The sequence below is a fragment of the Petaurus breviceps genome, unplaced genomic scaffold (assembly GCF_028583685.1).
Source record: "Petaurus breviceps papuanus isolate PSGF00001 unplaced genomic scaffold, PetGlider_PUasm1.0 400, whole genome shotgun sequence".
Classification (NCBI taxonomy): domain Eukaryota; kingdom Metazoa; phylum Chordata; class Mammalia; order Diprotodontia; family Petauridae; genus Petaurus; species Petaurus breviceps.
The window spans coordinates 3,763,603-3,788,223 of NW_027186316.1; the positions used below are offsets into that span (position 1 = coordinate 3,763,603).

Sequence of the window (24,621 nt, forward strand, 5' to 3'; positions counted from 1 at the left end):
ATGCTCTTCCACAGTTTGTCTTGAGCAGATCCTTGCTGTTTCAAAATGGAGGACACAATGGAAAAACAGAAACTAAAGGGTTTGGAGTGATCTGGAGTTGGGAGAGTGAAGGGAGGGAGACGGGACAATGGAACAACCACTGCTAAAGACTTGCAGGTGTTGGGACTGAAACAAGGCAGTGATACTGAGAAACACTGAAAGGAGAAAGCTCTATATCCATATGTATCCCTAAGATAATAAAAAGCTTGGAGAAAATTAGGCTTGTAACAGTCAAAGCTATCCAAAAAGAAAATAAAGTAGAACAAATAGCCTCGGAAGGTGATGCACTCCCCCCCCATTAGAGACCTTGGGTGGCTTTCAATGGGGATTTTTTTGGGGGGAGATGTGGGGGGGATGGAAATACCAGTTGGCCTAGATGAGCTCCCTTTCCATCACTGAAATATGATTAAATTATGTCTCCACGGTTTTTGTTTTGTGTTTGTCCTTCATTCTTGAAGAGGACCATGGCATTAGGGAAATGATGCCATGATTTGCAGTTGACTTGAATTTGAGTGAGGGAGGGCTAGCCAAGGTCACCAGACTCACTTTCTCCTCCAGAGCCATCTGGGTCCAGTGGCCAGATATCTATCTATCAAGATGACTGGAGATGGATCAGGATACAGTGAGACACCCTGGCCCCTTTAGGCTAAGGTCTTTTCAGGTTCTCACTTTGAGTGAGATGATGCCCATTTTCCATTGTACTTGAAAACCTGCAGATGATTGACTGAATTTTCAAAATTTTGGCAACAAGAATATAGTCATCAGACAATGCTTTGGCAAAGTGTGAGATGGAGCAACGATTTTGGTAGGAAAGACTGGAAGAAGACCTTTCAAACGTTGCCTTTTATGTTTTTGAGGAAGTGGTAGATTATAAACTGAGTGAAAATGAGAAGCAGTGTGGTGCTGTGGTTATAGAGCTGGCCTTGGAGACAGTAAGGCTTAGCTTCAGATCCTGTCTCTGAGACCTTCTAACTGTGTGATCCTGGTCAAGTCACTTGAAGCTTCCTATGACTCAGTCTTCTCCATAGACCAAGGAGGCTGTTCTGGATGGTCTCTAAGGTCACCTTTCAGCTCTAAGTCTTAGGCATAGATCAGCACTACCATCCTGGCAGCATGGGCTTTTTAAAAAAACTTATTTATTTACATTTATTTATTGAACTTATCAGCACTGGAGACAATTCTCTCCAATTCTGACTTGCAGAAAGGGAGCTCCCTCCCAAACTGCAGGCCTGAACCAAGGGGAAAAAGAAATGGAAAGTTTTTCTGCTCAGATTTGTGGTGAAAGTAGAAGCATATGAATTGCTCCCAATGCTATGGTGTGTTATGTCTAATAAAGGATTATTTTTTTTGGTTCTGTTTGTATCCTGGGCACCTAGCACGGTGCCTGACAATGGGAAATGCTCAATGCTTATTTGTTGATTGTCTGTTGATTGAATGGGGAGGGGGTAGAGGTTGGAGGTGAACTGTGTGAGGAGATCTCTTTTGGCATGAAAGAATATTAACTTCTCCACATTAGGAGAGAGAAAACTTGATTTCAATTTCACTATCTGTTATATCCAATTGGGATGAATTTGAAATTAGAGAAGCATTCCTGATTATCTCCTTAATCTCTTGGATACTTCCCTAAAGAGGGAAAGATTGTTGAAAGTAAAGTAGCAAGAGAAATATCTCTGGTCTTCTGTGAAGGAAAGGACAAAAATCCCAAGTAGAAACACTAGGAAAAAAAAGAAGTTAATGCTTACAACAAATATACTATACAAGCATAACATGATAAAATAACAGCATAACATAACATAACATGTCTAGTGATTTATAGTGACTAAATGTATTCCCTGGACATTGTCTCATTTAATTCTGACAACAGCCCTTGGAGGTAGATGGGACAGAGGTCTTAGATTTGTTTCTAGAGATGGAAGGGCCCTCAGAGTCTACGGAGTCCAACCGCTTCTTTTTTGTTTTTGTTGGAGGCAATTGGGCTTAAGTGACTTGCCCAGGGTCACACATCTAACTAAGTATCTGAGGCTGGATTTGAACTCAGGTTCTCCTGATTCCAGGGCCAGTTCTCTATCTACTACCTATCTATCTACTCTGTACCTAACTGGCCCTCCAACCCCCTTATTTTACAGAGGAGGAAACTGAGTTTCAGGAACAGAAAGGGACTTGTGTGAAATCACACATAGGATCCTAGGTCTAAAGCTGGAAGGGACCTCAGAGGCCAGCTAGTTCACCTACTCACTTTAGGGGAGGAAACTGAGGCCCAGGGAGGGCAAGGAACTGGTCCAAGCTGACTAGAATTTTTGATCTAGAGCTGGATTTAGAAATTTACAAATGAGGAAACTGAGGCTTAGAGAGGTCAGTGACTTGCCTGAGGTCACATTGGCAATAAGAAGAGCAGGTGGGATTTGAATCCCAGTCCCTTGACTCAAGATCAGGGGCTCTTTCTATTATATTCTGTTGAATATAATTTTCCTAGATGAAACTTTCACTCAAAGAGTTTGTGGTTGGCCAGTGGGAGCATGATTAGTATATGGCAGAGGTAGGTGAAAGCAGGTCTTCCAACTTTCCATTACACCATGAAGGCTCTAGGCTGAAAAGTCCCTCCACCAACATAGATCTTAGCCCTTCAGTGACTTTGGTAGAAGATCTTCCTGAGTCGCTGTGGCCAAAAGAGTTATCCCTTTGCGGTAAACCTATTGATGGGCCTCTCCAGGCTTAGCTAGGCTGGTACTTCTGTGTTGGTCACACAGTCAAAGGCCTGGACTTGAAACTTTTAGGAACACACAGTCACCTCCATGACAAGATGAGGCATTGGTAGAGGATCTATGTTCAAATCCTATTCTGACATTTATTCCCAGAATGACCTTGGCCAAGGCACTTCATTTCCCTGGGCCTCAGTTTCCTCCTCTGAGGAGAAACAGAAGGTTGACCTTAATGACCTCTGAAGTCCTTTCCAGTCCTATAGCTATGTTACCATGAACCTGTGACCTCGACTTCAGTGGAGGACACTGGCAAGCAGAACTCTTAGGTGTTGTTGTTGTCAGTTGTTTCAGTCATATCTTACTCTTTGTGACCCCATTTGGGGTTTTCTTGGCGAAGATAATGGAGTGGTTTGATATTTTCTTCTCAAGCTCATTTTACAGATGTGGAAACTGAGGCAGAAAAGGTAAAGTGACTTGTCCTGGGTCACACAGCTAGGAAGTACCTGAGGCTGGATTTGAGCTCAGGTCTGTCTGACTCCAGGTCCAGCGCTTTATCCACTTCAGTGCTACCTAGCTAATATATACCAGCTGTCTATCTTGACTTTCTGATCTGCCACTGGCAAAATGTATTTTTTAAAAAATTCTTTCAGAGTTTCAGTGCTGGTTTTTAATAAATTTTTTTGGAGGGAGGAAGACAAGGCAATTGGGGTTAATTGACTTGACCAAGGTCACACAGCTGGTAAGTGTGTCAAGTGTCTGAGGTCGGATTTGAACTCAGCTCCTCCTGACTCCAAGGCCAGTGGGTGCTCTATTCACTTTGCCACTTAGCTTCCCCAACAGCTAGCTATTGATTTTTGACCCCAGCTTTAATTTAGAATACAACTGACTTACCTGGAATTTATGTTCTCTCTATCCAAATCTTGCCTGTTCTGTGCCTCTGTGTCCCAATTCTGCCACCCAACCATCTTTGACTACTGCAGCCCACACTAGCTAGAATGTACCCCTTGAGGGCAAGGACAAAGCCTTTTACTTTATCTTTACTCAAGAGATGTATTTGTAGATTTAACGATTGTTCTAGATGAAGCAAGTCTTCACAGTGGTTTTCCATAAGTCTGTAGAGCTTGCTACAGCTCTCACCCTGTGGGGTACGCATTTATCTTACCCTTCTGATTATTTCAGGAGCCTGAAAGAATTACTGACAACATTAGGAGCCAGAGTATGAGCAAAAGTGTTAGCATGGCCTTAATTTTAAGTACTTATTCATTTTGATTGCAGGATTTTCCTGCTGCCTAACCCGACAATGACGTCTGTGTAAATCAGACATGATTATCGTAATTCTCTTGGAGAGTGGTGTTGTCCCACTTCCATGCCTCCAGCCTGCCAAAAATATGGCGGATGAAAACCAGTGGGAATAGAGGAATTTCCTGAAAGGAATAAACAAGCATATTTTCATTTTCCCATTATATTTCCACAATTTTCATAAAGTAAACTCAAACCGAGCCACGTTTACACGTTTTGAGACTCTTGTTATAAAATATTACCTGGTAATAAAGGATATTGGCAGTTATATAGGGGGAAAGTTGAAGAGTGAGAAAAGGGAAGAGAGAAAACAGAAGACTAGAAGGGAAGAGGGAAATTGAGAGCTGGGAAAAACGGAGGAACACAGCAAATTTAGAGGAAATTCAAAAAGACGTTAGCAGGTTGGAAAATCAGGTAGATTAGAATCCTTTTATCTCTTTGCTGGCTGGCCATTTGGCATTTTTCTTCCTCATCATCCCTTTCCCCACCCAGCTACCTACACCAGCACCCATCTTTTCCCATTCAACCTTCTAGTTAACCAGACAGCATTCTTTTTCAAAATCTCTGCTGATCAACATGCCCAACTCTATAAATCTTGTGTATGTAGGAGTATGTGTGTATGTGATATGCATATGTATGTATATATACATATATAGAGAGATATAAACATATGCATATGTTGATCATTGTGTCTGTCATTTTACAGATGAGGAAACTGAGGTTTAGAAAGTTTTAGTAAGCTGCTTAATATGATAGCAGTAATAGATAATATATATAATTTAATATAAATATATAATATAACATATAATATTAATAGATAATAATTTATTATAGTGCCACACACAAGGTTGTAAGATCTTAGATCTAGACCTATCTGAGACCATCTATTCCAACCCCCTCATTTTACAGAGTAGGAAACTGAGGCACAAGGAGAAAAAGTGATTTGTCCAAATCCACAGGGGTCCCACACTGCACCTGCTTCTCAAGATCTTTGTGGAATTCTACCAAAGTATTATATGTGAAAGTAAATGCTAGGGATGCTTATTGATGCCTCAAGGCATGTTGAATTGTGTATTGGCTTCTAACAGTTAAGTGTTTGGGCTCCTAGGAAATGGTCACTGTTGGGGGAGGGAAGGAGGCCTATTATAGGATTTCATTTGAGAGAAAGTCTGAGTAGGCCATTAAATGGAAATGATGGTTTTTCTCAGCACCTGGAGGGAGGAGAACAGGATTAGGCTGTTTTGTGTTGCATTCAAACTGGAGAGATAAGCAAAGAATGGTTTAGCTCCTGGTTGTACTTATCCACTAAACCAAGACTCTTGACTTGATTGTATTCCATCACCTTGTTTTGTTTAATATTTTGATAACTATTTCAGTATTTGTAATTTGGGCATGTTGTGATCCAACATATTTTCTTCTATGCGTTGAACACCACCATTTTGAGGAGAGGGCCATTGACTTCCCCAGATATAAAAAAGGGTCCATGACCCCTAAAAGTCTAAGATCCCTTGGATAGTAGGATAGTTTCAGGGCCCCATGAAACCATGCATGGCCTCCCAGCTGGCTTTAAGTCTTGACTAACCCAGGGGCAGGGCTTGGCCAAGCCTCCCGGCCTCCATCTGGCCTGATCCTTTGGGTTTTGCTGCTGCCTGAACTCACAGCTGAGTGCTTGAGGCAGCTGATCCTTTGTCTTCTCCTCTTCCTGTGGGGCAGACTGCTGCAGAGCTTCCTCTTTCTGCCCAAGGAACCTTTGCTTTGCTTTCCTCCTTCATTCTGGCCAATGCTGTTGTCATTGCTTCCTCTTAGCTTCTCAAATGGAGAAGATTAACGGGAGTTCCAGATGGTCAGGGCTAAGGTCCTAAAGTAGCCATCACATCAGTGCTTCTCCTTGTGGGACTTAGCCCAAGAGGAAATACACATATTTTGGGAAGGCATCAAATGTGACATAAGGCTACGGCCTTAGGTTTCTGAACCAGATGGCCGGTTCTGCTGCTGAAGAATCCATGAATGGGGACAGACTAAAGCAAAAAATCATATCTGGATTTGAAAGTTGATTTTTAAAGAGAAGACAAGGTGGGTCTCTAAAAGCTGAGGAGAGTCTTTTCTGTTGCTAGAGGGAAGAAGCTGGGAAGCCAGTGAGTTCAAAGGTTACTAACTCTAGAACTGGAAAGGACTTCAGGGGCCATTCATATTGCAGATTGGGAAATTTAATCCCAGAGAAATGAAGGAGCTTGCCCAAGGTTGCAGAGATGCTCTACGTTCATCACTGACACTGAATTCTAACTTAAAACATTTTTATATGAATGAATTAAGGTTGAAATTAGGCTTATCTTCTCAGACCTGCTTCTGCTGTTAAAAGGGGTTGGCATTTTGTAAATTGCTAGGTAGGGCTTAGGTAAAGGAACCATTTGCCTCCCTTTTGTGACAGTAACTCAAATCCCACAACCCAGCAAGACCTCAAATTGTGTGTGTACAGGTCTGATTTCTTTTTTCAGTGGCTTCTTGGAGGCTCTGAGTCTCAGATCTGAGCCACAAATGCATAAAGCACAACAGTGTTCTTACTTGTTCTCTGAATTATGAATTATTTATAATGTTTCCATCATCTAACATAAGCCTGGTACATAGTAAGCATTTCATAAATGCTTGTCAGTTGATTGATGACATTTATGAAATGCTTTTTCAAAAACATATCATCCTTGAGGACTGCCATGTTTCAAGAGAAATACATTATCTTTTGAATTATTGATTCCTCACATCACGTGTTGGAGAAGCAAGGTGGGAGAGTGTATCCAGAGTCAAGCAGACCTAATTAAGTTCAAGGCCCATATGGCTGTGTGATCCTGGGCAAGTCACTTAACCTCAGTGCCCCTATGCAATACTCTCAAATATGAAGTTTAAGTGAAGGTGCCAGTCTGGATTGGTAGAGCTGATTTCCTCATCTGTCTGCATATCTACCCTGGGATATCTCCATTCTGTGTTCTATTTCTCTAAGATATTCTAATTTGTGCCTTTGTGACATGGGATTCCCATTGGTCCATGAATAATCTCCAATGAGATTCCTGCCCTCCTCTCCACCCCCTCTTACTATGAGAATGGTCTGTGCTATAATGTAGAAGTGTACACAAGTAAACAAACCCTAAAATATACACAGGGGAACTTTTTTTTAATTGGACCCATGAACTTTTTAATGTGGGGATTCGCTCAGCCAGCAAAGGTTGGTACCTTCTCTTCCATTTCTTCTCTTAGATAGTTGCCTGGAGACTTGAGAAGTTAAGTGACTTCCCCAGGGTCACACATCCAGGAAGTGTCAGAGTTGGGCCTTAACCTCACCAAGTCTTCCTCACTCTGAGGCTGGTTTCTTAGCCACAGTTCCAGCCTTATACAAGGTAAATTAAGCATCCACAATATCCAAGTGGTTTGAAGAGGAGTGCTGTGCTTGAAGCCCTCTGAGCAGACTCCCTGAAGCCTCTGTCTGCAATGAAAAAAGAATCTGCTCTCTGGAGCTTTCATAGAACTGTAAAAAAGCTGAGACAGGTTTCTGAAAATCATGGTTGGGAGCGTTTTAGGGAGAAGGAAGCAAGACAAGAGTATAGTGCAGGGGTGGGGAATCACAGCTTCCCAGAACAAATCTCCTCTAGGTCCTCAAGGGCAGCCCTTTGACTGGGTACAATGGAAAGAGTGCTAGATTTAAAGTCAGAAGATTTTGGTTCAAATATGGACTCTGCCACTTAGTACTTTTGTGGCCTTGGACAAATCCCTTCCCTTCCCTAGGCCTCAGTTTCCTCTTCTATAAAATGAGGGAGGTCAGACTTGATGACTTCTGAGGTCCTTTGCAGCTCCAGATCTAAGACTATGTGTGACCTTGGATAAGTCCTTCCTCATCCTAGGTCTCAGTTTTCTCTTCTGTAAAATGAGGCAGTCAGGCTAGGTAACCTCTGAGGTCCCTCCCAGCTCTGGAACTAGAATCTTTCCAATGGAGGTTACTCTTATGTCTAAGCAAATTCTCATGTTCAGGGTTGTTGGGAATGAATGTTTAGAGTTCTAGAGTGCCACACCAAGCACGTTGATGCCTAACTCTGTCAGTTTTCTCTCCTTTTTCTCCCCTGTGCTGCTGCTTTGTCCTACTCCGTGATGACAGCAAGCTCTGGAAATGAACCTGACAAATCTGGTTAAGCGTAATAGTGAGCTAGAGAATCAGATGGCCAGACTGATCCAGATCTGTCAGCAAGTCGAGGTAGGTGCTGCCGATGTTTCTAACTCTTCTAGAGCACTTGAGACTTCAATTTCTTTCTAGAGTATATGACTTCCTCTTCTGGCTAACCTTGGCATTTGGGGGAAGGTGGATGGAGGAGTGTCACCGGCTCATCACTAGCCACTTCTTAAGCACCTACTGTGCTCTAGGCACTATGCTGGGTACCTGGGATACAGAGACAAATTCAAAATTGCCTCTGCCTTTAATCAGCAAGCAATAATTAAGCACCTATTATGTGCCATGCATTATGCTAAGTGCCAAAGATACAAAGACATATTTAAAATTGCCCCCATCTTTAATCAGCCAGCACTTATTAAGCACCTACTATGTGCCAGGCACTGTGCTAAGTGCCCAGGATACAAAGACATAATTGTCCCCGCCTTTAATCAGGCAGCACTTATTAAGCATCTACTGTGTGCCAGGCACTGTGCTAAGTACCCAGGATACAAAGATGAAATTATAATTGTTCCCACCTTTAATCAGCCGGCACTGATTAGTACCTACTATGTGCTAATGCCAAGGCTACAAAGACAGAAGTGGAAGCAGTCCCTGCCATCAAGGAGCTTCCATTCTCTCAAGCATGTTCATCCTAAGAAATATTGAACAAGATGGGGAGGCTGCCCCTTTGGAAGGGACAAGCCATATGGGGATTGGCCCTGAGGTCTGAGAAATGGGCTTCCATTTGGAGAGGTGGCTGGGCTGCAGCAGGGGAGCTGGGGTGAGGGTGGGGCAAAGACTGGTGGCTTACTTGGAAAGGTCCTCTCTGCCAGTTCCACAGGTAGCTCTCCTCTATGCCTTTCACCTCCACCCACTACCTGTCCTACTTCTAGCCTCTGCCCATCCTCATGGCAGTTCCTGCCCTCTCATCACTTTTCTCCTCACCCCCACCCAGCTCAGCTGAGGATTGTTTTTGACATAGGGAAAACAAAACAAAGGATGAATGACCAGCTCTTTCCCCCCTTCCCAGTGGTACCAAAAAAATCTCGCTAGGCTATTTTTCTTTCTTCGTTTTGATCTTATGGGAGGGGTGAGACCAGGTATGAAAGGTCATAGGAAGCCTCAGGGCAAGTGCCAGGATGAAAAGGTTTGCAGGCCTGTTCTTCAAGTTCTGATGAATGAGCCAGGTAAATGCAACCAGACAGGTGTACTTGGTTTTGCACAATCAGTATTTAAAGAACCTCCAAAATTTAAGGCCAATTTGCACATCAGCTAATATCTTTTTTTTTTGGAGGGGCAGGGCAATTGGGGTTTAGTTGCCCAAGGTCACACAGCTAGTTAGTGTTAAGTGTCTGAGGTCGGGTTTGAACTCAGGTCTTCCTGACTCCAGGTCCAGTGCTCACTGTGCCACCTAGCTAATTCATCATCAGCTAATATCTTAAACCCACAAAAGAGGGATTCCTGTTTCCAAGAGCCCTTCTTAGGGAAGGCAAAGAATCCTTCTGTTAGGCGAGTAATTAATTACCTGCTCTCAGCTTGAAGTGTGGATTTTGCTGGCTTGGGGTTCTGTGTAGCAGAGTGTCTGGGTGGTGAGTTGCCAGGAGAATGAGATCCTAGGAGCCTAGATCTAGAACCAGCAATGGTAGAGGAAACCTTGTAATCTGTGGAATCCAATCCCCTCCTTTTACAGAGGAGGAAACTGAGGCCCAGGGAGAGGAAGGGACTTGTTCAAGATGGCCCCTAGAATCCCAGACAGAGAGTCAGGAGGCACTTTAGAGGCTACCCTTCTTGTTTAACAGAAAAGGTAACTGGCGTCCAGGAAGTTGAGTGACTTATCCAAGGTCACACCTAAAAGCATAACTCTAAGAGTTAGAAGGGTCAAAGAAGTCTTCTAGTCCAATCCCCTTGTTTAATGGATAAAAATTGAGGATAAAAATTGTTTGATGGATAAAATTGAGGCCAGAGAGATGAAGTGACTTGCCCAAAGTCACACTTCAAGCCAAAATTGAAACCCATGTCCTCTATACTTAGAAGGGACCTTGGAGGCTATGTAATTTAACTTTCTTACTTTACACGAAGGAGGAAACTGAGGCCCAGGGAAGTACAATGACTGCTCAAGTTCACACAGAGGCCACATTTCTTCTTCTTTTTTTTTTTTGCTTTTTGGAGAGGGGAAGGCAAGGCAATTGGGGTTAAGTGACTTGCCCAAGGTCACACGGCTAGTGAGTGTTAAGTGTCTAAGGCCACATTTGAACTCAGGTCCTCCTGACTCCAGGGCTGGTGCTCTATTCACTGCTCCACCTGGCCGCCCCCAGAGGCAAAATTTGAACCCAGTTCCACTAATTCCAGAGCCACTGTCTTTTCTACATCGATTTCAGTTAGAGCTTGAGGTGGTTAAAGAAAGGATAGGTACTACTTTCTTTCCTTTTCTTTCTTTCTTCATGTTTAACTCCCATTCTCTCCACCCCCACCAAAAAAAAATCAAAGATAGAAAGACACAGCAGAGAGTTCATGAAGGAGAAGGAATTCTAGAGCAGATTTCACCTCTTTCAAAGTCGTAGAATGAAACGAAATTAGCTCAAAGAACAAGAAGGCTATTGTTCCCTCTAGCCCCTTGACTGAAGAAGAGCTTGAGTTGTGCTGGTGGGTATCTCTGCAAATGGGAGGCAGAATAATCGGGACAGATGGCTTGGGTTCATTCTTTACATGTGTGCTTGGGGATCAGAGGAGTACTGATACCAACTTCTATGGAAAACTGGATGTAGAAACCATATTCTTGATCATCGAAAAGCTGTTATTAAGTCTCTAGTAAAACTGCAAAGCAACTGTGGTCTTTGGTGCCCACCTTCCTTGTCATGCTGTTATGCCTTGTCCCCCCCTTCTTCAGGGTTGCTTGGGTTCACTCATATTTAATAGAAGAAAGAGCACTGCATTTGGAGGCAGAGAAATGGGGTTCATGACCTTGAACAAATCACCTAACCTGCCTCATTTTCTACATCCATAATACGAGAGGACTAGATAATCCTGTTGAAATCCTAGCTCTAAATCTATCATCTTCCCATCGAATTAGCTCAGTAGATGCACATTCCCATGGGCCCACCTTTCCTTATCCTATGAAAGCCTGAATTCTCTTTACTTAAGGCTGTGTTATTCTCTCATGTCAAGGGAACAAGTTGTTAATTCATTTTTATTTTAGATCAGATGACTTCATTGCTATAGGGAACTATAGGTGAGAACTCTCCCTCTATCTCTGCTCTTCTGCACATGGTCTTGGGGAGTTGTTTGGGGTCCCTGAGAGATGAAGTCACTTGCCCCGAGACAGATAGCCAATATAAGTCAGGGGCTGAATTTGAACATAGGTCTTGATTTCTTGACTCCAAAGCCAGCTCTCCATACACTACTCCACACTATCCCTCTGTTAACTAACACTCACTAAATGCTTTCATGGTGGAGGAATGACTAACCCTGCCCCTCCTAGGCAATACATGTGTATTCTGACTATGGCTTCTGGAGAAAAGAAGTAACTCATATCATGGGGATTTCAAGCCAGGGAGGAGAAAGTGATTCCATGACAAACTAGTGAGAGATCACTTTGGGGGCAGTTCACCATAGGGTGGATCCGACCATGTGGGTGGCCATCTACTCTGTCTATGCATAGGACTACCTCTTTAAGAATTTACTTTTGAGGGGCAGCTAGGTGGCGCAGCAGTGAATAGAGCACTGGCCCTGGAGTCAGGAGGATGCAGTTCAAATTCAAATTCACTTAACACTTACTAGCTATGTGACCTTGGGCAAGTCACTTAACCCCAATTGCTCTGCCTTCCCCCTCTAAAAAAAAAAAGCAAAAAAAAAAGAATTTACTTTTGTATGGCATTGTACAAAATAGAACTAGAAACACAGTCCTTGTTTCTTGAGAGTTTATAGTATAACAGAGGTGCAGATCTGCATGTACTGAAAATACTGACGTCAGAATAAAAGATGAAAAAAATGTAATATAGAGTGTCTTAAAAGTTTTAGTGCAATTTTAGCTTTATTAAGGCCTTAACTGCACTAAGACTTTTGAGATAATCTGTATAATGTATTACATCAAAATGTTATAAGTCAATATGTTTTAGGTATTTGCTGGGTTATGGTTTGAATGGACTACATCTTTCATGATGTTATTGTCAAAAGTTAGGAATGTGCCCTGGAGGACCCAGGAATGGGGTTTAGACTAAGGTTTCATTGGTACAGGGAGCTTTGGAGGGTGGAAAGTCCTCTCAGCAATGCTGATCAACAACTCTGCTGCAAGTTATCGACTGTAAGAGTTACCTAGAGCATCTCAGTGCTTTATTAGGCTGGGGCTTGGCCCAGGGTCTCATGACCAGTATGTATCAGAGTTAGGCCCCGAACCCAGGTTAGTGTGTCTCTGAGGCTAACTCTCTATGCATTATGTCCCACTGCCTCTCCTGTGACAAACTGTTTAATCTAAGTCCGGACATTTAGTAAATAGTATATTAAAGCTGAAAAGGACCCCAGAGACTTGCTAATCCAACTTCCTTATTTAGCATGAGGAAACTGAGGCTTAAAGAATGGAAATTATTGACCCAAGGTCACTGGATTTAGCTCAGGTGTCCAGTTTCCCAGTGCAGTGAAAGTACCTAAAAGGACCTCTTTTAAAAACTGCCCCAAAGTCTGGTGAATCTGTACAACTGAGACTGGAAGGAGAGGGAAGAATTAGTACAATTTACCAACCATCTCTATAGTGCTTCCATTGGGCAAAGCATGGGAAATCCTAAGAGAATGATATTAGCTCTTGTCCTCCGGTAGCTTCCATTTTGCTGGGGTAACCCAAGGTGGGCACAGAGTAGGAAATGCAAGCTAACCTGAGGAAGGTTTTGATTATCTCAAAAGTCTTAGTGCAGTTAAGGCCTTAATAAAGCTAAAATTGCACTAAAACTTTTAAGACATTCCAGATGCCTTCAAGTGAGGGAGAGACCAGGCAAGGCTTTGCGTTGGAGGCGCCATGTCTGAGTTGAGCCTAGAAAAAAGCCAGAGAGGTAGAGTGAGGAAGCATAGTCTGTGCAAAGGTAATAGCTAATAGACAAGTTTGGCTGGAATATAGAGTATATGAAGGAAGGTAATAGAAAATAAACCTGGGAAGGTGGGTGGAAGCTGGATCATGGAAGAGTTGAAGTGCCAACTGAAAGGAGCTTGCCCCAAAAGGAAGCCACTGAAGAGTTTTGAAAAGGGAAGGGATAGGATTAAGCTTCAGTTTTAGGAAGATTAATTTGGCAGCTTTATGGACAATGGATTGGAGAGAGGGGAAACTGGAATCCAGGAGACTGTTGGGATATGATTAGGGTTAGAGATGAGAGTGGTCACCATATGTATGGAGGGAAGGTGGTGGAGGAGAGAAATGGCATAGAAGTGAAATTGACAAGACTTGGTAATTGATTAGATATGGGGGATAAGAAAGAAGAATGAGTTAAAGATGCCATTAAGGTAGGTTGTAAACCTGGGTGACTAGAAAAATGGTGGTTCCCTTGACAAGAAATACCTGGGAGGAGGAGGGGCAAATTTGGGAAGAGAATAGAATTCTTTTTTTTGGTGAATAAGCAAGACATCTTAATGCAAGAAGATAAATCTAACCTATGGTATTTCTGGGATTTGATAGGAATTATTATGAATATAGAGGTTCTTTGATTCTTCTCATTGGATTTGTGATCTCTGCAACGTGGGTACTTCCCTCTGCCAATGCAGGTCACGGCCCATTCAGACGCTTTTCCAACATGTGACTCTTGTCCACGTTCTCCCATGGATCTCCCATTGAGAGGCTACCCAGGGTGCTGCAGACCTTCCTTTAGAGTTCTTGGCATTGTGGTGGAGTACTCAGCAGACTCTTGGTTACTTCTCCACCCCCCCCCCCAGGCCCACCACATGATGAGCCTCTCCCCCCTTTTCTGGTCATATGATGTCTTTTATGCCTCTTGTGCCACCCCAGACTTTCTGTAAACTTCTTTTCCCCTCTCCTGCTCCTCACTGTTTTCTGAGCTAATGTCTCTCAGGATCACCCAACATCCTCCTATGGTTTTGCATAGGAGTTATAGTCTAAAACTGTGCTGTCTTTGGCTGCCATCTCTCTTGGCTTGCCAATACAAGTAAGAATTGGCTGGTGGAATTGGTTCCCAGGCTCTTTTGATCTTCTTGTGGGGACTGATTTATATTTAATTTTTCAAAATTCTCTTTTTTGTCATTATTCTGAACTCCACAAATATTACTGAGGTATGAACATTTCCAGATTCCATATTCTTCCACAGAAGAACAGAAAAAAGAGGATTGTGCGTGAAACCATGAACCTATTATGTTCAGCTTGCACTTTTGAAAAATGACTATAATAAATTCAGCAAACTGGTTCCATGCTGTCCTCCTTGTCTGTTTCTCCTTTGGAGCCTCCTTTTGTTCTCTTCCATACATTTAAAAATGCTATAATGACTTTCTTTTTATTTTCATCACTATCTCTGATACCCCTCATCCTTCCAAATCCTCCTCCTCCATGGGAAAAAAAATAAAAACTTTTTGTAAAAAATAACCATAGTTAAGCAAAACATACTTATATATTGGCTGTTTCACAAAACATTTATCTCAGTTTGCTTCTCAAATCCCCCATCTCTGCCAAGTTGGGGCAGGGTGTAGGGAAAAGCTCCTATTCCTTATCCTTGGTCCTTTGGAGATGTGATTGGTCACTGCATTGATGACACTTCTTAAGTCTACAAAAGAAAAGAAAATCACCAAGAGCTCCCTGTTCTCCCCATCTCCTACTTGTCTTCCTTCTTGTGACATTACCCCTGCTCTCTATCTTTCTCCTTGCCAAGACAAAGCCTGTGCCCTCCTATCTCCAGCAGATTGTCCCCATCAGCATCTCCACTTTCTCTCCCATCTTTAGTCTCTCCCTGTCTACTGTCTCCTTCCCTGCTGCCAACAAAAATGCCCAGGTCACCCCCAATGCTAAAAAGCACTCAGTGGATCCTAGCATGCCCACTAGCTATAATCCCATGTCTTCCTGCTCTGCAGCTAAACTTTTTTTTTTTGAGGAGGGAAGGCAAGGCAATTGGGGTTAAGTGACTTGCCCAAGGTCACACAGCTAGTTAGGTGTCAAATGCCTGAGGTCAAATTTGAACTCAGGTCCTCCAGACTCCAGGGCTGGTGCTCGATGGTGCCACCTAGTGGCCCTGCAGCTAGACTTTTTTTGTTTTTTTTTTTTGTTTTTTGCTTTTTAGAGGGGGGAAGGTAGGACAATTGGGGTTAAGTGACTTGCCCAAAGTCACACAGCTAGTAAGTTAAGTATCTAAGGCCAGATTTGAACTCATGTCCTCTTGACTCCAGGGCTGGTGCTCTATTCACTGCACCACCTAGCCGCCCCACGTAGCTAAACTTCTTGAAGAAGCTTGGTGCCTCTACTTTGTTTCCTTACTCTCTTCTAACCCTCTGCAGTCAAACTTCTGACCTCCTCATTCAATGGAAACTACTCTCTCCAAAGGTACCAGTCATCTCTTAACTGCCCACTCAAATGGCCCATTTTTGTTTCTCATCTTTCCTGACCTCTCTATAGCATCTGACACTGTCGATCGTTTTCTCCTCTTGAATATTCTCTCCTCTCTGGGTTTTCATTATTCTGCTCTCTCTTCTTTTTACATCTTTCTCAATCTCTTTTGCTGCATCTTCATCTGTGTCACAAATGTTGATTTTCAATGTCCCATGAGACTCTATCCAGGGCCCTTTTCTCTTTAGATTCTCTTGCTTGTTGATCTCATTGGCTGCCATGGATTTCATTTTATCTCTATGCAGATGATTCACAGATCTGGTTATCTAGCCCTAGTCTTTCTCTTGAGTTCCAGCATCTACTCATTGGATATCTTGGAATTTGCTACCCTGTTGACACCTGAAACTCAACAGAACTCATCACCTACCACCCTTGTATGAAAATCACTGCAAAAGTCAAATTGAGCCGTCTGCCCCAAACCTCTCCCAATTCCAACCCATCCTCCACTCAGCTACCAAGGAGTTTTCCCAAAGATCAGCTACAATCATGTCACCCTTTGCTCAGTAAACTCCATTGGCTTCCTGTTAGCTCTAGGATCAAACATAATGTCCTTTGGTGTTTAAAATTGTTTACAACTTAATCCTGCCCCAATTTTGTTATGGTCTCTGCTGCCACCATTCATTTCTGTAAACTGTTTTCCATGCTTGAAATATACTCCTTCCATGTTTTTTTGAAACCCAGAAAAGTACCCCCTTTTCCATGAAGCCTTACTTGATCTCTCAGGTAGAAGTGATCCCTCCATGACCTCTGGAGTTCTATTTGATTTCTCTTTTGGGATTAAGATCAGAGAATCCTAGATCTACAGCTGGATAGTCCCTCAAAGGTCATCTAGTTCAATCTCCTCATTTTACAGAGATGGAAGCGGAAACCCAGGGAGGGAAAATTATTTTCCCAAGGTCACACAAGTAGTAAGCTTCAGTGGTAGGATTTATCACATTCTTACTTCTATTGCAATTATTGATGGACCTGTATTTTTCTTCCTGTCACAAGACTGAAAAGTTCCTTAAGAGTAAGCACTCAGTCTTTGTTCATTATTGAGTTTTCCCAGAGCCCAGCACAGTTCACTTAATAAATGTTTGTGGAGTTGAACTTAGTGATGACCAAACATTGTGTAAGACTAGACAGAGGACAGAATACACAGATGACTTGAAAAGGAATCTGGAGGCCATTTTCTAATCCCTAATTAAAAACACCCGAAACTTAGTTGAATGAAGATTTGTCTTCAGCCTAACTCTATTCATCAAGTAAGCCTCGCCTGACTTTCTCAGTGGTGGGCCCCATTATGGGCGAGCCAGCCCAGGTACTTCTGAGAGAACTCCGGCTGTTTCTCTTCATGCCAAACCTGTTTCCCTTCCTTGTTGTCTTAGATTGTCAGAGATTGACTTTCCCAAATGGGACCCTAAATAGTCTCTCCTTTCCCTTTTCTTGTCCTTTTTCCCAGCCTTCTATTCTCCTGAGAAAGGAAAACCAGCTACATTCTTCCCATTATTACAGGAATAGAGATTAGAATCACCTCTTGTTTGTTAGCTGAATTCTGTGGTGGATTGGCCTGCAGCTCATAGCCGCTTCCCAGCTCTTAGAAGCCGTTGACCTGGTATTTGGAAAATATTTTCTGTTAGGGCCAGGGATCATGGGAATGAGGCCAAGGAAGCCCCAACACTCCCTTTCATCTCTGTGTTGACCTTGCTATTCCAACAACTTGATCTCTTTATATAGTTCTTTGTCCTGTTTTTGTTTACATTTTCAAAGGAAATCCTTGTATCGTTTCTATCTAATGGAAAATGTATACCCAGATGAGTACTTCCTCTTGGCTTCCAAGATGCCTTGGAAGTGAATGTTCCTGAAAAACAACTAAGGAGAAGAGAGATGGGCAGTACCTAGTTAGGCAGTCAACAACATGTATTTGGATAACCCACCATGGTAGGTACTGTAGGTGATTAAAAAAAAAGTTAGCCACCTCATAGCAGATACAGTAGTGGATAAAAAGTAAATAAGTATACATGGTTGATGCCATTAAGAAACTTAGTCTGGTTAGGGAAACACAACTTATAAATGTGTGCAGCACCTTGCATATTGTAGGTACTAAATAAATGTATTAAATAGAAATGTTAAAAAGACTCATCAATCCCATGAAGGATTGAGAAAGGTCCTTTCCCCTTTCTGGTGGACCATTCCTTTCTCCTTACCCCAGTGAAAGCCTATACCATCCATGTGATTCATAGTATTGCTGTCAGACAGGTCTTCACGGAGGACCAAGGAAAAGGGTTCACGATCAAGGCACTTCTTCCTGTTGATTGTTGCTGTGACCCCTCCTAGTTATTCACCATCATGACACTTCCAGTCATTACTGTTTGGTTATCCTTCACATATACAGTTGCCCTTTCTAATCTATTCTTCTGTCTTCTTCTGTTTTGTGAGTGAATTCATCCCATTCATGTTCATGGTTATGGCTATTAGTTGTATATTTCCCTCCCTCCTGTTATTCTGTACTTCTCCTCCCTCTGTTCCTCTTTTCCCTTCTATAAAGAAGGCGTTGAAAGAATAATTGAAGCTGTTTGTATTTTTCTACCCCTCATTCTGACCCCTATCATGGATTTTTACCTTTTTGCCCCCTTTCAGTCCCCCTTTATTCCCCACCTTCTGACATTAAAGTTTGTTTTGCTTATGAGTAATCCTTCACTAATTACACTCTCCTTCTTAAACCCCCTTCTACCCTCTCCCTGTCCCCACCTATTTCCCTGTTGAGTTTAATGTATATCAACATGGATATCTGTGTGTTCAACCTTCCTTTGCCTAGTTCACATAAAAATGAGGTTCACATGAACCCCATTCCCCCACCACTTCCTCCTCATTTATGTACTCTTTATCTCATGAGCTCCACTTCTGTGAGATTATAAGTTTTCTTTTCTTTCTTCCTTAGCACATTCCCTATTCTCTTCCTTCTCTTTCTTCCCTTAAGACCGTCGACACAGAACAAAACTACCCCTTGAATCTTTGTCTTAGATAATTCCACCAAACTTGAAGACATTACTATTTTGAAGGGACACTTGTTTCTTCTTTTCCTTATTAGAATGTAAGCACTTCACCATCCTTCTAGATGTTCAAATGTATCCTCCTTCCCAGATTTTTCTTGGCTACCATGTTTGCATTTCAAAGTTTCTCCACAGCTCTGGTCTCTTTATAAGGAATGTCCTTTATTATATTGATATAATATATTATTATATATAATAATATAATATTATGTATAACATAATATATTATAATAATTATATATTATTATATAATATAATATGATATATTATGTTAAAAGTTCATTTCTGCTCCTCTACCCCCTTCCTCCTATCTCCCACACCCACGGGATTATACTAATTTTCTCAGAGTCAGTTATTCTTAATTGGAAATCTTGATTGTGTGCCCTTTGGAATGTCATTCCAAGAGTCCTCCTTTATGGTAGTAGTTCTCAAGTGTTGTGTGATCCCGACTGTGGTTCCTTGGTACTTGAACTCTTTCAAAGGGCTGTTTTGAGTATTTTCTTTTACCTGGATGCTCTAGATTTTGCCTATGAGATTCCTGGGAATTTTCATTTGGGGGTTTCTTTCAAGCCACAGTGAGATCAAGCAGAATCCAAATCCAATGGTTTCCCCCACCCCTGTCCACTCAGGGATCTTACTGAAGAAGTTTGTGAGTTCTGACACTTGTCCAATTCATTTCTTTTCATCACCATCTCCTTTTACTGACTGGGAGGAATTATGGGGCAGGGCAAAGGGGAGTTTGTAAAAGTTGTAATAGATCCTATAGCTTTCTGTTTGAGAGACTTTTTGCCATTTGAGTTTATATACTTACTATCTGTTTCAATAAATTACATTTGTTGAATTCTAGGAATTGAGGGTCATGAATGAGGAGGGAGGATGAAACCAAACATGAGATGAAAAGTTGAAGAGCAGATGATAGGGAGGGATTCCATATTTTTGGTAACATAGGGGCATACTCCATGCCTTGTCTCTGGACCTCTTGAAACTAGGGCCCAACTCAGCCCAACTCAGGCCAACTCACAGATTCCAGAAAGAGCATGAGTGGTTAATAGAGGGGAGCAAGGTAAGTACTTATGAGTAGGCAGAATAATTGTTGATTGCCAAACAATACACTACAGTCATTCAGTTGGTAAATTAGACAATCAGTGACAAGTGGTGTTAACAGCTATAGCTCTGACAGCACCACTACTCTTTTACCTTTTAGTAACCACTGTCTACACCAACTTTAATGCCTAGCCCTGTTTTGATTTTTTTTTTTACCACTTTCTTAAGATAAGGCAATCCTTGGGAATTCACCAGGTGGCTTAATTATCTTAACTTCAGATACCCTCCATAAGCTACCATGCTTTTTGGAATGTTTCTTATTAATGATTTAAGTACCTGGTGCTGGACCTGGAGTCAGGAAGACCTGAGTTCAAATCTTGTTTCAGGTACTTACTGTTTGAACTGGGGCAAATCACTTTACCCTGTTTGCCTCAGTTTCCTTATCTGTAAAAAGAGCTGGAGAAGGTAATGGAAAACCACTCTAGTATCTCTACCAAGAAAACCTTATATGGTTTCACGAAGAGTCATACAACTGAAAGAAAGACTAACCAACAAACAACAGCCCTACAGGGGTGTGCTGGAACCAGGTTTGACCAGCTAATTGTTAAACTGTGAGTGTGAGCATTTGCCTTAGAAATCAGCAATGGCTACAAGTCTGGCCTTGATTTATTGTTTTCTTGATTGACAAGACTAGAAAGTATTAATAATATAGCGTGTATACATTGACTAAACTAGAAAATATATATATATATATATATATATATATATATATATATTTTGCTTTTTGGAGGGCAGTTGGGGTTAAATGACTTACCCAAGGTCACATGGCTGGTTTTTGTGTTAAGTGTCTGAGGCTGGATTTGAACTCAGGTCCTCCTGACTCCAGGGCTGGTGCTGTATTCACTGCTCCACCTAGCCACCCCTAGACTAGAAAGTATTAATAATACAGTGTTTATGCATTTTTCTCTCCTTTCCAGAGAGCTAGTTGTTAAACATTTACCAGCATACCCCTATATTCCTCTACAAACATTGCTTGAGTTCATCAGGAGTCCACTGTTTGCCTCAGTTTCCTTATCTATAAAATGGGGGTGATAATAACACCTACCTTTCAGGGTTGTTATGGGAGTCAAATGAAATAATCTTTGTCAAAGTGCTTAGCTTAGTGCCCGACACACAGTAGGCACTTTTACAAATCCTTATGCCCGGGATTCAGTCAGAGGTAACAGGTTGGGTGGCCAGATCTCTCTCTGTTCTCTCCTTGTTCTCTCTTGAAATCAAGTTAAAAATGAACTCAAGTGGAACTAACTGTGTGGAGAAGCAGGTTGCCTGAAGGAAAGCCATAAGGTTTCTTGCTATTTTCTTAGAGGTAGGAGATGGAACAGTGGTCATTCATCCAACTGGCTGCTTATTTTTGTTGTTCAGTCAATTAATCGTGTCCGACTCTGCCTGACCTGGGACATAGCAAGTCAATATTACTCGTGAGGTTTTCTTGGCAAATGCTAGATTGGTCTGCCATTCCCTTCTCCAGCTCATTTTACAAATGAGGAAACTGAGTCAAACCAGGTTAAGTGATTTGCCCAGGGTCACACATCTAGTTAGTGTCTGAAGCTGGATTTGATTCCAGCTGTGGTGTTCTATCCACTGAGCCACCAGGCTGCTAATAAATAATTATTGTGAGTTCTAGGAGGGAGGGCTCTAGACTAGGTGACTGGAATAAGGATAATAACACCTCCCATTGATCTATTAGTTTAAGAAATAAATGAGGCCTGACTCTAGAGGCAGAGGCCTTGGGTTCGAATTATGTCTTTGCTACTTAATACCTCTGTGAACTTGGGCAAGATATTGAATCTTCCTAGCTTCAGTTTCCTCCTCTGTGAAAGGAGAGAATTAGATGAGATGGCCTCTGTGGTCACTTCCAGCTCTAAAGCTCTGACCCTGTGTGTGGCAAGTTAATTTCTCTCTGGGTCTCAGTTTCTTCCTTTGTTAATAATGATGATGATAATGATATCTAACATTTATATATCATTTACTATGTACTTTATAATTCTTTACTAAGTACTTTCTAGTGGTCTCATTTGATCTTCACAACAATCCTGGGAGGGAGGTGTTGGTATTGCCCCCATTTTATAGATGAGAAAACTGAGGCAAGCAGAGTAACTTGTCTAGTGTTACACAGCTAGAAGTATCTGAGGCTGGAATTGAAGTCGGGTCTCCCAGACTCTAGGCCTGGTGCTGTTGGAATGGGCGACCTCCAAAGTCTCTTCTACTGCTGGTTCTGTGATCCTATATATGACCTTGGGCAAATTCCTTCCCTTCTCTGAGCCTTAGTTTCTCTTCTATAAAGTGAGGGGGTTGGATTTAATGGCCTTTGGGGGCCCTTCCTGCTTTAGCTCTAGGGGCCTAGGATCCCTGTCTACGGAGGAAAGATAGGAGAAGAAAGGTCAAACCAACCTTAAAATCATATTTTTTTTTTTCTGTGAGGGACATGTTAAAATATCTGGATAGTTTGCACACTGGCTTCCTGAAGATTCAACTTCATCCATTTTAGGTGAGACCAGGGCAGAAAAGCCGGGGGGAGGGGGGGGGGGGAGGGGGGGGGGGCGGGTAACAAGTCCAGACAAAGACATGAAATGTAATCAGGACTTTGTCAGGGATAAACAAGAAAGAAGAGTTCCCTTCCTTTGTGTTCAGAGGGTGGTTTATAAACAGGCACTAGCCTTGAATGTCAAGGGACTTGGTGATGGATGGGCTGCTGGGAGGAGCAGAGCCAGGAGTCACTTTATCTGGAGAGTCATTGCTGACCTCTCCAGGTAACTGCATTTGGGAATATGTGGGTGAAAAGAGGAGGAGGAGGAGGAGGAGGAAAAGAAGGAAGAAGGGGAGGGGGAAGAGGAAGGGGAGGAAGAGGAGGAAGAAAAGGAGGAAGAGGCCAAAGGAGCTCCAGAAAGTCAAACCTATGCAGTATCCTAGGCGAATTAACAAAAATCAAATGAAAGATGAGTGTCTCTTTGGCCTTTGTTGCTGGAAACACCAACCAGCGTGTGTGAAAGTGGCTCAGCCAGAGTGCTTTGGCACTTTTAATTCTTTTTTGTTCCATGTTTTCACTTTTATTGCATTTTCATAAGAGACCATGATATGAAATCCAAAGTATTTCTGAGCCAGAATAAAATTGAACACATAAAACAGCTATGTCTGAGAAAGAACAGGGCAATCACTGAATGGCCAGACTTAAGTCTGAGCCAGTCAGAGGGGATGATAGTCATGCAAACAAGTCTTTGGGACAGCATGAAGTTTAATAATGTCTTCTTAGACCATAGGAGGATGTTGTAGTGGTTACCTGCATAATACTTTGTGGTAGTGGTTACCATTTGTTAGTACAGCCCCTTGGATAGTATAAGGGCTTATTAACAGACAGGATAGACAGCCTCTTATGCTATTTGTGGGATCGTAGATGGAAGAGACTTTAGGGGACATATCCTTTCATTGTACAGAGGAGGAAACTGAGGCTCAGGAAGGGGAAGATACTTACTGTAGGTCATCTATAAATTGAAGATATAGAGTTGAAATGTTGTTGAAGCCAACTAGTCCCCTCTCATTGTATAGAGGAGGAAACTTAGACCCAGGGAGGGTGTGGGACTTGTTCAGAAATCACAGAGGCAGGCAGGATTTGAACCCAGGTCTTCTGGCTCCAGACCCAGTGTTCCTGTATTCCATAAATACTTGCAATGGACCCTTTGTCCCCCAAGGGTCCCTGAAGCCACAAAAACTACCACCCTGCTTCACTTTGTTATTTCTTAGTAAATCCAGCAGGACCATTTTTTGAAATGCAGTTATTTTTCCTTCATGAAACAAAAAGATGCAATGTTTTTTGTTGTTTTTTCTTCTCTTTGCTGATATTCAGCTTTAGATTTCACACATAGGCTTGTGGTATCATAGCAAGGACACTGGCTTTTGGATCAGAGAAATGATGGCTTTTCTGTGTGTATGTGTTACCTAATGTTACCTGGGATAACCCCTTAGCTTTGACCTTCATCGTTCCTACATCAGGCAGCCCTGATTTTGCTACATTAAACGTTCTATTCTTTTTCAGAGAGTCAGGAACTTGTTTTGCTTTTTTCAATGACAAAGTAGTTATTTTGTAGGTCTTTGATAGTCTGAAAACCTCATTTACCTCTGTCTCCCTTTTCCTTTAATGTCGCTTTCTCAAAGAGGTGCCAACATATTGAAGGTCAGTCAGCTCAGACCATTCTCTGATTTCATCACATTGGAGAAGGTGGGAGAGGATATTGCTGGGCTGGCCTTGGGAAAAACTGAGAAATCGGCAGTGTGTGTCCTTGGGCAAGTCACTACCTACTTTGTTCCCAAGGTTGTTGGGAGGAGAGCCATATCATTATATAAATGGAAATTGTTTCTATTTCAGCAGCTCTCCTTCCCACATCTTCCTGTTGTTAGTTTGTCAGCCAATTCCCCCTAAAGTAGTAGCTGATAATGGCTTAGGAGGCTACCACTCTCAGAGGTATTTGTATTTTTTAAAAATTCTTTTTTTGTTATTATGAACTTGGCTAGCATCAAATAATAGGAGCATTTCCATTGACAGACAAGAAGAGAAAAAGAAGATTATATATGAAACTATAAGACATATATATGCATACATAGATTATACACACACACGAATGGGGGGAGAGTGAGTGAGAGAGAGAGAGAGAGAGAGAGAGAGAGAGAGAGAGAGAGAGAGAG

At 42.1% G+C, this 24,621-nt stretch overlaps 1 protein-coding gene across 3 annotated transcripts in view; it reads left to right on the forward strand.

Moving 5' to 3' along the window:
* The window catches only part of MID2 (midline 2), a 101,597-nt gene that overhangs the window by 20,563 nt on the left and 56,413 nt on the right, over positions 1–24,621 (forward strand). For 2 of the 3 annotated variants that reach the window (XM_069100416.1, XM_069100417.1), the window contains exon 3: positions 8,176–8,271. The exons of the other annotated variant lie outside the window; for it this stretch is intronic. In XM_069100416.1, the coding sequence (XP_068956517.1) occupies positions 8,176–8,271 (96 nt within the window). The remainder of the gene's footprint in view (positions 1–8,175; positions 8,272–24,621) is intronic. 3 annotated transcript variants of the gene reach the window in all.